Consider the following 12,787-nt stretch of genomic DNA (forward strand, 5'->3'; position numbering starts at 1 on the left):
TGTGAAATATTATAGCAATTTTTAATATTGGTTTCCTATTTTAATATACTTTAAAATATCATTTATTTCTGTGATGCAGCACTGAATTTCCATCAGCCGTTTCTGAAGTCTTCAGTGTCACATGATCCTTCAGAAATCATTCTAATATTCCAATTTATTATAAATGTTGGAAACAGCTGTGATGCTTAACATTTTTTTAAAAACCTTTAATAATTTTTTTCAGGATTATTTAATGAATAAAAAGTTACAAAGTACAGCATTTATTCAAACTATAAATCTTTTCTAACAGGACAAGTCTTCCCTATCTTTTTATCTATTTAACACATCCTTGCTGGAAGAAAAAAATAATAATTTCTTTCAAAGAAAGAAAGAAAAGAACCCTAAACTTTAAACGGTAGTGTATACTATTACAAAACATTTCTATTTTAAATAAATGCTGTTCTTTTGAACGTTTTAATCATCAAAGAATCTTGAAAAAAGTATCACCGGTTCCAAAAAATATTAAGCAATATTAATAATAAATCAGCATATTAGAATTATTTCTGAAGGATCATGTGACACTGAAGACTGAAGTAATGGCTGATGAAAATTCACAATATTACTGTTTTTTTTTCTGTATTTTGACTGGAGTAATGATGCTGAAAAGTCAGCTTCGCATCACAGGAATAAATTCTATTTTAAAGTATTTTAAAATAGAAAACCACTATTTTTAATTGCAATAATATTTCACAATATTACAGTTTTTTCTATATTTTATATCAAATAAATGCAGCCTTGATGAGCAGACTTCAAAAAACATTAAAAATCTTACTGATCCTAAACTTTTGAACAGCAGTGTATTTACACACTTTTATATTTTATGGAAGCATATTTTGAGGATACTGCCATTATTGAAACAGCAGTTATCAAAATCTTGATCTTGTTGCAGGCCTACAGCTAACCGTTTTAATTTCACAGCCTGACTTTCAACTCATCAGTTATTTACGAATACCCTCATATGAGAACAGGTTATGCTCACCTGATGTACTGTCCCATCAATTTCCACTGGAATGATAAAGTCAGCATTGTTTACCGGCTGGGAAGAAAAAAAAAGCACAATAAATCTGATTGAACTGTTGCAGGCAAAAGAAAATAGGTTAAATCTATACTGCAGGTGACTGGATCAATGACTGACAAGATGTTATTGAACATGATGTGTAAACAGCCAGCAGGCTCCAGTCATTATTTAGAGCATTGCCACAGACCCTAAGAGTGCTCTTTAGATAGGTCTAGAAACTCAATCTCAAATGTTGGGATAATCACGTTTATGCGTTATAGAGATGTCAGCACAGTGTGACCTACATTCACAGATGTGGCATGAAGTAACATTATGCTGAAAGATCACACTTGTTTTACTTCTGACTCACTTTGAAAGGAAAAGCTCAACCCAAACAGGAAAACTGTCATTATTTATTCGCTCTCAAGTCATTTCAAACCTGTATGCTGTTCATTTTCATTTCATTTTTAAAAATCTTTACTTAGCAGTTTATAATGACCATAGCTGGTAAGCTTCAAAAAAATATGAAAAACAATGTAAAAGTTGACTCTACAACATAATCTCAGTCTTCCAAAACCATATGACGTTTTCTGTGAAGAATAGACTGAAATTTAAGTCATTATTCAAATCAATATTTTGTATATATCAAGTTCTGGTGTAATTTTTTGATCATTTTTGGAGTTTGTGGTTACTAGGAACTGTTGCACGGTACAAAGTTCAATTCTCCTTGTGTTCCACAGTAAGAAATAAATAAATGTAGATTTAAAAGATGAGGGAAAAATAAATAAGGACAATTTTTTTTTGTTTTTTTGGCTGAACTACTTTTAAACAAACACCTTATATTTAATATACTCAATGTACTTTAAGTTCACTTTCTGATTGCGAATAGTCAACATCATTTGAACAGTGTCGCTGCTAACACTCCAGAGAGAAAAGCATTCCTTTTCCCTTGCTTTCCCAAATTGTGCACATAGCACATTTATGATGTCATGCAGTGGGGAAAAAAAATCCTTCCATAAAGAGTCAAATCGGGGAATGCCGCATTTCTCTGGAAAAGTGCATGCATGCGTGTAAAAACAAACAGTGAAGGCGCCATTAGACAGAATAACTCAACCAAAAGTGGCATACTGCACTTCTCTAGACATTTGATGCTTTCTTCCAGCTCAAATAAGCTTACTTGTATTTACACTGGCACAATCCATGCTAACTAACGATTGGAAAATAACTTGAGTCTGGTAACTAAAAAGAATGGAATCAATTTTGCAATAGATGAATTTGCAAAAGCACTTCCTATTGCGTTCTTAGTTGTTAATATGTTGAGACAGATATTGCATGTGTCCTGTTACAATGCAAACATCATTTACATTAAAGTTGCACTCTACATTGTTTAAAGTATGCATTAGCCTGCAGATATTAAAATGCGAGAACAGAACTACAGTTGCAATCGAAATTATTCAACCCCCTTGACATGCAAGACATTTTGTTCCAGATAATTTGTTTTTCTAAAAACAAATCTACAAAGGCATTAGTACACTATTAGATAAAGTGTTTTAATATACATTTGAGTAATTCTGAGAACATAAATTGATAAATAATGGGAAAAATATCAAATTGGCTCTAAACGTTCATGTTCAAAATTATTCAACCCCCAAAAGTAAAATTTGGTGGAGAATCTTTTATTATTATTTAAAACCACCAATAAACGCTGTTTGAAAGTGTTTAGAAGCGTTGATCACCTTTCTACTGCAATCTTGGACCATTCCTCGGCTGAAAAAGCTTTTAGATCACGGATAATCTTTGGTTTTCACTTTGCCACTGCTTTCTTCAAATTCGACCAAATATTTTCAATGAGAATTAAATCTGGACACTGAACAGGGCACTCAAGAACATTCTGTGACTGATCCCTGAACCAAGCATAAGTAGATTTGGATGTTTACTTTGGGATGATTGTCCTGCAGGAAAGTCCATTGATCATCTTCTTCGGTCTTTGCACCAAAGGCATCACAATTCTTTGCAAAATGGCCTGATACTTCAAAGAATCCATGGTTTCCTTCATACGGTCATGTTTACCACTTCATGCTACAGTAAAACAACCCCATAATTGGATCAGCCCACCTCCATGTTTGACCATGGAGATGGTGTTCTTCTGCTCATTAATTTTCACTTTTTTGCACCAGACAATCCGCTGATCTATACGTCCAAAAGTTCTAGTTTGGTCACATCACTCCATTAAACATTCTTCCAGAACTCCACAGGTCTATCCAAATAAATTTAAGCATATTCAAGCTGACCTTTTTGTTCTTCTTGATCAAGAATGGTATTCGCCAAGATGCCCCAACATGAAAGCCATGCTTGTCTTATGTTCATCTTCTACTCTGGAATGAAATATTTTTCCCCCTTTCATCGGGTCATCTCGCAAGTCTTTGGCTGTACATTGCAGGTTTTTCACAGTTGCTCTGATCAAACATTTTATGAAATTGTGCATTTTTGGTTCAACACCCTCAAAGGTTTTCTGGTACAACACATTTTAAACCAAGGAATAAGGCTTTTAATGTCTTAGAAATCTTCACGTAGCCTTAGACTTTCTAATACAATAAAACTATTTCTTCTCTATAGCTTTTGTGAAAGCTCTGTTGACTTTACTATATTTGCTACTCAACTTCAGCACATGCATGGGATAAATGTATAGATGTGTAACATCTCAAGCTGATTCAGTTTCTTTAATAGTTTCTAAAGGCTTAATTGTGTTTTAGGACAATTTTGTTCCCTACCACAAAAATAAATGACTTAAAACGGCAGTGTTGAATAGGGGTTGAATAATTATGACAGCTGTGTTTTTAAAAAATCCTAGAACTCAAACACATTACATAAAGTCCTGAAATTATAAAGTCCTGAAACTTCAGACAAGCTTTTATTTGTAAAGTACTGCGGTCTCTGGGGGGTTGAATAATTTTGATTGCAACTGTAACTGATACTGGAAGTGTTTTTTTTTTTAGTAGAAGTCATGATAAGAAATCATATTTATTAAATGTCAGAAAACTGTTTATAGATATGTACAGGTTGCACATCAATGAAAACAACTGGAACATTCACTTTGTGTATTATTAAATACACCAAAATAAGAATTTCCTGATAATTTACTCAGCCCCATGTCATCCAAGATTTTCACGTCTTTCTTTCTTTAGTCGCAAAGAAATTACGTTTTTTGATGAAAACATTTCAGGTTTTTTCTCCATATAGTGGACTTTAATGGTGCTCAACGGATTGAAGGTTAAAAATGCAGTTTTAATGCAGCTTCAAAGGGCTCTACACGATTCCATTTGAGGAATAAGGGTCGTATTTAGGGAAACAATTATTATTGGGTTTTTTTTTTTACTTTTTTAACCTCAAATGCTCATCTTGCCTAGCTCTGCGATGCGCATGCATACTCTGTGCACTCCGGTTCAAGACAGTTAGGGTAGGTCGAAAAACTCTATAAAGTGAATGTAGAAAGATGGTCAAACGTCCTTTACCAAATAAGTAAAACAGCAATGTATGACGATTTTGACATTAGAGGAGAGTTTCTCGACATATCCTAACTGTCTTAAACCTGGAGAGCACTGAGAACGCATACGCATCGCAGAGTTAGACAAGATGAGAATTTGTGGTTAAAAAAATTAAAATTAAAATTTGGAAAATGATTGATCGTTTAACTAAATGAGACCCTTAAAGGAGTAGCTCACTTTCAGAACAAAAATTTACAGATAATGTACTCACCCCCTTGTCATCCAAGATGTTAATGTCTTTCTTTATTCAGTCGTAAGGAAATTATGTTTTTTGAGGAAAACATGTCAGGATTTCTCTCTATATAATGGACTTCTTTGGTGCTCCCCAGTTTGAACTTCCAAAATGCAGAGGAAAGAAGGTTCTTATCTAGCAAAACGATCGGTTATTTTCTTAAAAAAAAAATTACAATTTATATACCTTTTAACCTCAAATGCTCATCTTTTCTAGCTCTGTGTGTACTCTGTGTAGAGATTAAAAAGTATATAAATTGTAAATGTTTTAAGAAAATAACCGATCGTTTCGCTAAATAAGACACTTCTTCCTCGGCTGGGATCATTTAGAGCTCTTTGAAGCTGCATTTAAACTGCATTTTGGAAGTTCAAACTCAGGGGCACCATAGAAGTCCATTATATGGAGAGAAATCCTGAAATGTTTTCCTCAAAAAACATCATTTCTTTACGACTGAAGAAAGAAAGACATGAACATCTTGGACGACAAGGGGTGAGTACATTATCTGTAAATTTTTGTTCTGAAAGTGAACTACTCCTTTAATTCTTGGCTGGGATTGTGTAGAGCCCTTTGAAGCTGCATTGAAACTGAATTTGTAACTTTCAATGCATTGAACACCATTGAAGTCCACTATATGGAGAAAAAGTTGAATTTTTTTTGCGACTGAAGAAAGAATGACATGAATATCTTAATGAAAAGTTTCCTGTGAATGTATGTAGGCCTTCTTGCATTATTATGCTGTTATATTATGATTATATATTCAGTGGCATAAAATCTTAAAATTAGAAATCATAAAGTCTTCAAATGACAATAGTAATGCAATTATTTCTGGGTTAATATATCGCACAATTGTTTGCTTTGATGCTCATATTTTAATATTCATTTGTCTGTATAATGAGTGTGTTGTAGGTCTGTTTTATTGGTTGTTTTCTCCCCTCTTCCCACCCTCTATACTCTCACTTTTCTACAGCTTTGCACGCCCCATTTCTTGAGTCTTTTTCAAATCTGAGGTGTGAACAACCAGTGCTAAAACAGGGAGGTTTCATGACACTTTAAAGCATTCTGCACCACTGCTGTCAACAATTTGTATTTTAAAAATGAATACTGACTATACATACTATTTCCCAAATACCATTTGTTTGACAAACAGAAAGTCAGTTCTCAAACTAATGCCATTGGTTAGGTTTATGATGCTGGTCAGGCTGCTCAGACAAACATGATAGCATGACAGCATCACAGAACATTTCAAAACTTACTTATAAATGTCTATGCACATTAAAGGGATAGTTCAATCAGAAATGAAATTTCTGTCATCACTGCTCATCTTTACGTTGAACCTGTAAGAAACATGTATTGCTTTTATCTCCAGTATTATTCTTAACAATGTTTCAACTCTTTTTGTCCATATAATCAAAGTCGGTGGTGTCCAAAACTACACTAGACCCAAGTGACTATCATTGTATAGACAAGAAACACTAAAACACTGAGTCAAGAAAGCAAGTCTTTCAGGTTTAAAAAACATGATGGTAAGTGAGTATATTATGACAGAATTTTCTTTTTTTTAGGTAAATTATCCCTTCAAGCCTGAACAGGAGAACATTGGATCAATGACACACTCCAGCTTTAAAGTTAGAGATGTGAATGCATGCATGCAATGGTGTTAAATATCTATCTACAACATTTGAGTCAAGTGCATCTCATTTCCATAATTAGTTGGGCTGCCAACAGCACATGTGACATATAGTTTATTCACACCCGCTGCTAGCTATAAATTGATGGAAAAAGAGGGCTCAACGCATTGACTTACCTTGAATGAACTGTGGACTAGTGTTTCATCCAGATCAATGACTACACAGATCTTCCCTACATCTTTAGACTTTATCTGTGGAAGAAGTGGTTTGGCTGGGACCTGTAATAAACATTTCAAGGACACTGGTAAATAAGTAGCCAAGTTGGCATTTACAACAAGAAGTTATTTTACAGTGAAAATACAGTACAGGTTCTTATGTCCTAGACAGTACCATACAAATAAAGACTGGAATTGCATGTCAGCTTTTTATCTAGTTTTATGAGTAATATATGTAGGGCTGGCTGGTGTAACGGTATGTACTGTATGGTGGACAGTAAAATGTGTCAAGTGGTAAAGATTTTATTGGATATTCTATACATTTGCCTGAGTTTCTATTGATGGACAGGGTTGCTTCACAATATTTAGAGCTGTAAAGACGTGTAAAATGTGAGGTTTAAAGTTGCATGGAAAAATGCAAATACAAACCTGTCCAGAATAAAAAAAACTGAAAAAAACAAAAACAAAAACAAAACAAAACTGAAAAATATAAAAAAATTAAACAAAATATATATTTTTAATTTACTGGACTTAAAAAAAAAAAATAACTAATTACCAAAAAAAAAAAAAAAACCTGTCCAGAATTAAAAGAAATGAAAAATATAGAAAAAAATTAAATACAAAAAATATATATATTTAATTTACTGGACTTTTAAAAAACCAAATTACCAAATGGTTAATATTAGTGCTGGGCAATGATTAATCACGAATAATTGCATCCAAAATAAAAGTTTTTGTTTAGATATTATGTGTGTGTGTGTTTATTATGTATAGATAAAGGCACACATACAGTATATAATCAGAAAATATTTATATGCATTTACATGTACATATTATATTTATATAATTTATATTATATACAAATATATTTAATATATAAACAAAATTTTTCTTAAATACACGTGTGTGTATTTCCATATAAATAATAAATATACACAGTACACACACATAAATTATGTATTTAAAAACTTGGACGCGATTAATCATTGCCCAGCACTAGTTAATTTTTTTTTTTTTTTTAATTGTTTGATGATCCTGATTATTTATTTGTGTTTTTGTACAATCAAAATTTTATATGTTTACAAGTGAGTATGGATCCTGCTTTTTCATTTGAAGTAATTACAATTTTTACTCATCTAAGCACCCTAAGTATCGGTTGAGCTCAGTGATTTAACATTTTTTTGGATTCAAATGGTTAATATATAAAGTTTATATATAGTTTAGTATAGTTTTAAGCAAAAAAAAATATATAACAAAACTATAAAAGTTTGGGGTCAGCATAATTCTTTCTCTTGCTCACCGAAGTTGCATTTATTTGATCAAAAATACAGTTATATTGTAAAATATTATTTAAATTTAAAATAACTGTTTTCTTTTAAATATATTTTAAAATGTAATTTTTTCCTGTGATAGCAAAGCTGAATTTTTAGCCATCATTACTCCACGCTTCACCATCACATGATCCTTCAAAAAAAACAAAATTTGTGCTGGTAAAAACACATTTTTAACCAAAAAGCTTAAGTCTTTAACTTTTGTCCTTGCTGAAATAAAGTATTAATTTCTTTTCATTTTTTTTTTTTTTTACTGACTCCAAACGTTTGCACAGTATCAGTAGTGCACAATTACCATTATGTAAATACACCATGATAAGACTGGCCATACAGCCCAACCCAAACAGGCTGTATGAGTTATAGACACAAGTATCCATAAGGGGGCATAAGGTAGCTCTTTTAGCACTAGCATTCCGTAAGCTGAGGAAGATCAAGTAACTGGCTGCAGCTGGGGTGGGATTGCAAAGCTGCTGGCCAACCAATTTTCATAGAAAAGTACACAGCACACACAGTCTGAAACCGACTCTGTCCTACGTTTACAGAATGAGTATCTCAAGACCTGCAGGCTCTTCCGGATTCATTACCAAGTCGGATAGTGTACAGATGACTCTGATTTAAATAACATAACATATGACATGGAATCAGAACCCAGCATGGTATCTTATTTTAGTTCTGTTGCTACTGACTTCATACTAATTAAAATGCGAAGCAAAAACCAAGATGATAAGAATGTCCGGCAGCTCAAAACAGACTAAATCCATGCACAGGCTTTTTAAACCATGCTTTAAACTCCTAAAATCAGTTACCTGATCTACTGGTGGAAGACAGAATTCACAATCACAGTCCTCTGGATACTCTTCATCTTCAGATACATCACTCTCGTCGTAAGAATGACTCTGTTCACCGTTTTTTTGGTCAGACTTTAATACCGTGTCTTGTTCAGATGCTTCACATCTTGCAACCTGATGTATAAGCTCCTCTAATTTTTCATTTTTCTGATTTTGCTCAGACAGATCTGTTTCAGGGGAATCAAGGAGCCCAGAGTTGTCTTTTGGCTCAGTATTGGCCTCTAGCTGACCATCTGATACACAAAGAGTGTTAGTCTCTGTGTTTGACAGCTCCTCAAAAGTGCAAGAGACCAGTTGATCAGCAGTTGGGGTCTCTTTACCTTCTTCAGAACATCCCACAACATCCTCAAAGTCAAACAGGGTTGTTTCTTCATCTTCAGTAGTTTCAATCTCTCCACAACAAGGCCCATGAGCCCCATCAGTTTCATCAAAGTCAGAGTGTGTCTGCTTGTTTTCATCAATTTCGTTTTCTGTACTGTAATCGTCAATTAAATCCTGACTGACTTCATTTTCTAACAATGTACTTTCTTCAACAGGTGATTCTGAAGTATCATCTTCTTGAAATGTGTCCTGCACAACACACAATTCTGTGGAATCACCATCAAAAGCATTTTCATCCACTTCTTCAGCTGCAACACAGGATACTTGCATATCTATATCAACATAAACAACCTCTCCATTTTTCTGGGAAAGGTCATTATCCTTGACCTTATGACACAACGAGAAGCATTCATCCATTAAACCAGGCCCATAATCTTCAGTTTCACAAACTTCATCTGGTTTGGCACATTCATGGATCTGACCTCGATCAATTGGAAGTCCAACAGCTACAGCTTCAGCATATGTTTTAATGCTTTCCTTTCCTGTCACATGTTGCTCAGAATCAATCTCACATGCATCTTCACAAGCGTCTAAGCTTTCCTGTGTATACATATTGAAGTTCTTGTCATTATCTTCAGAGTATTCATCTAAATGTAGATTGTGAATCAAGGACTCTTCATCCTCTGTAAAGAGGTTTTCCTTCTCACATGGTTGATCTGAGAAGATCTCAAACGACTCAGACTCAACAAAACTTTTGAAAGACTCATCGGTTTCAGAGCTACCTTGACTTTTACCATCCATGCAGTCACCATACTCCTCCTCGCTCCATTCATCTGAAGCTGCTGTGGTCATTGCATCCAGCGAGATGTCCAAACTCGAGTGTTGTTCAAACTTTACCTCCTCCTCATCATCATCATCATCATCAAGTTGAAAAGATTGAGGAGTTCCACCATTACAACAATTCCCGTTCTCCAACTCGTCACACTTTCTACAGAGCTTCCTACAGATATCCAAAGCTTGAGCTTCATGTTTACAATCTACAACTTCAGGAGTTTCTGCTTCTTCATTTGACTGAAGACTTGAGGTCTCCTTATTATGTCTTAAAAGATCAGTAAGAAATTGAGAAAGCCACCGAGCCTCAAAGGTTTCCATCGATCCAGAAAACATGGCATCGGACTCAGGTTTCCTAACCTGAGTTCTGCTATGATTAGGCAAATTTTCTTTGGTTACTTCAGGGTTGTGAAAGACAGAGCTGTGTTCTCTTGAAGAAGAATGGTCAGTGGGCACAGAAGGAGTGCATTGTTCACGGAAATCCCATTTCTCAAAGTACGTTCCACAGCTTGTGCATTGTTCTAAAACCTTAAAACACACAGAAGATTCACTGTACTCAGAGAGTCGCTTACAGTCTCGGTGCCCTTCAGTAGGGGAGTCAAAGGTCTGGCTACAATCAAAGTTCTCAGACGAACAAGTGCAAACATCTAGGCTGTTTAGAAGAACTCTGTCATCAGCGGTGTCCATTTGCCCAGAAAGCTGTGTGTGCTCAAGGGACACACAGTGGTCAGATGGCTTACTTTCTTTAGAGTCCTGACACAGTTCAGGGGATTCGAAATGTGTGGCATGGTATTTATCAAGCTTGTTTTGATTGTTAGGCTCGGACTGTTTGGATGTCTCGCAGTCTTCAGAATCTAGTTCAACTACACTGTTTTGATCAGATAGGCTGTCTTCAGATGTGCTGTTTTCACACTCGCTGTACTGTTCCTGAAGTTCTGCATCACATTCAGAAAGCGTTTCATGATCTGAAGGATCTAATTGTGAGGACTCCGCATCAGATTGTGGATAAGAATCACAAAGATCTCCCTCAGTTACTTGTTCTGCATCATCTTGTGGTAAAGATTCACAATCATCTAGGCTCATCTCAGATGAAAGGATTTCTTGTGCATCATCTTGTTGAAAACACTCTGGGCTAAATTCATCTTGCGGAATAAACTGTTGTTCAAAAGAGTCACAATCATCTGGACTCATCTCAGTTAAAATGATCTGTTCTGCATCATCTTGTTGGAAAGACTCGCAATCATCTAGGCTCATCTCAGATAAAGTTAACTGTTCGGCATCGTGTTCAGAAATCTCACTTTGATCACTCGGCTCAAAAGCAATGCTAAGTTCATCATTCCGCCTTATTTCAACCAAGTCAACTGAAGAACTGCTTGTTTCAAAACACTCACTGTGCTCAGAGCAGCTGTCCAACAAAGAGCCGTATCCAGAGGAGCAAGACTGATCTGAAAATTCACCATTGATTTGACCATTTTCAATGCAAAGTCCATCAGCCTCAATGGTGTTTTGGTGTGCACCGGATTCAAAAAGCGCTTCTTGTTCTGTGCACAGTTCTGCAGCCTGGTTTTCCTTTTTAGGATCTCCTTGTCCAGAGACCTCAGAATGGCCAAAGCATAGTTCAGCGGGCATGTTTACTTCAGAGTGCTCGCTTTTAAAAAAGGCAGAGGATTCCAAGTATTTGGTAATGTTGCTTTCGACAAAAGACATCCGTTCTCCAAAGCACTGGCAGAGGTCAGAAGAAGGGAAACACTCCAAACATTCTCCCATAGATTTGCTTTCTCCAAAGAGAGTGCAAGTAGAATCAGAGATCTGCGTTTGCAGAGGAGGCTCGCAAGGCTAAAGGGATTCGTTGAGCCCACAGCCTGCCTGAGACACCAGTAGCAATGTGCACGTTGACATGACAGAGGGGTTGAGACTCTACTGAACCCTGCACTCAGCCCGCCTTCAGGACACCTACCGATTTATTTTGGTGCTTCAGAGACGTGACAAATAACTCCAGTGTATCAAATCACTATAAAAAGCTGAAGTAAGGCATAAATCTGAACCCGACACCTACAGCGTCTTGACATCCGATCTGCTCGTAGTTGTTCACCACCATGATTTTTTTCCCTGAATAATTAGCTCAAAGCAATTATGAGTGGCAAAACTTGACATATCTTCATATCAGCTTTCAATTAGTTGGGAATTATGAGAACAGACAGCTTTGCTTTTTCTAAAAGTTAAACACATTAATTTAGAGTAATTTAGGCTTTACATGAACACAAATGAGATTCATTCTCATCACGTTATATTCAACTGTCAGAGCTCGTAAACAGGAAAGAATTGTGCAAAAGCTAACTTGAGGTTTTGGTTTCCTCACTATCACAGCTGATCATGTGGCTCTCCATGTGGCTCTCGGCCGTGTTAACCACGAGCTGGCCAGTATTCAGAAAACTCTAGAGAGTACAGGGCGGGCAAGCAAATAAGAAGTTAGCAGAACTGAAATAACTCCTACTTTTGAGATGGTTCCGTTCTCCTCCACCAGCAGCGGGGCGTTGTTATTGACGGGCACGTGATCCGTTTCGTCATGACAGAGGCAGCAGAAGAGACTGTGGAAAATGCCACGACTGCGGGGTTTCTTCGATGAGGATGCAGCATGCGGAGGGGTACCTGGGAAACGAAAAGCAATCATATTACACTAACAGCTACCCTGCTGTTCACCTTCATGTATCTTTGAATACATGATACGCCCAGCTAGTTCCGACAGCTTATGCTCGTTATGAGATGACTGTACTACTGGTAATAACCGGTCTTATATTAC

At 35.8% G+C, this 12,787-nt stretch overlaps 1 protein-coding gene across 2 annotated transcripts in view; it reads right to left on the bottom strand.

Moving 5' to 3' along the window:
- ctdsp1 (CTD (carboxy-terminal domain, RNA polymerase II, polypeptide A) small phosphatase 1) overlaps window positions 1-12,787 on the bottom strand; it is a 41,271-nt gene that overhangs the window by 6,675 nt on the left and 21,809 nt on the right. Inside the window, exons 2-4 of one of the 2 annotated variants that reach the window (XM_073845749.1) lie at window positions 12,482-12,636; window positions 6,618-6,719; window positions 1,019-1,075 (exon numbers count right to left, since the gene is read on the bottom strand). In XM_073845749.1, the coding sequence (XP_073701850.1) occupies window positions 1,019-1,075; window positions 6,618-6,719; window positions 12,482-12,636 (314 nt within the window). Of the gene's footprint in view, window positions 1-1,018; window positions 1,076-6,617; window positions 6,720-8,793; window positions 11,848-12,481; window positions 12,637-12,787 lie in introns of those variants that run through there. The other variant, XM_073845748.1, reaches the window with a different exon arrangement.

Source organism: Garra rufa, chromosome 8 (assembly GCF_049309525.1).
Source record: "Garra rufa chromosome 8, GarRuf1.0, whole genome shotgun sequence".
Classification (NCBI taxonomy): domain Eukaryota; kingdom Metazoa; phylum Chordata; class Actinopteri; order Cypriniformes; family Cyprinidae; genus Garra; species Garra rufa.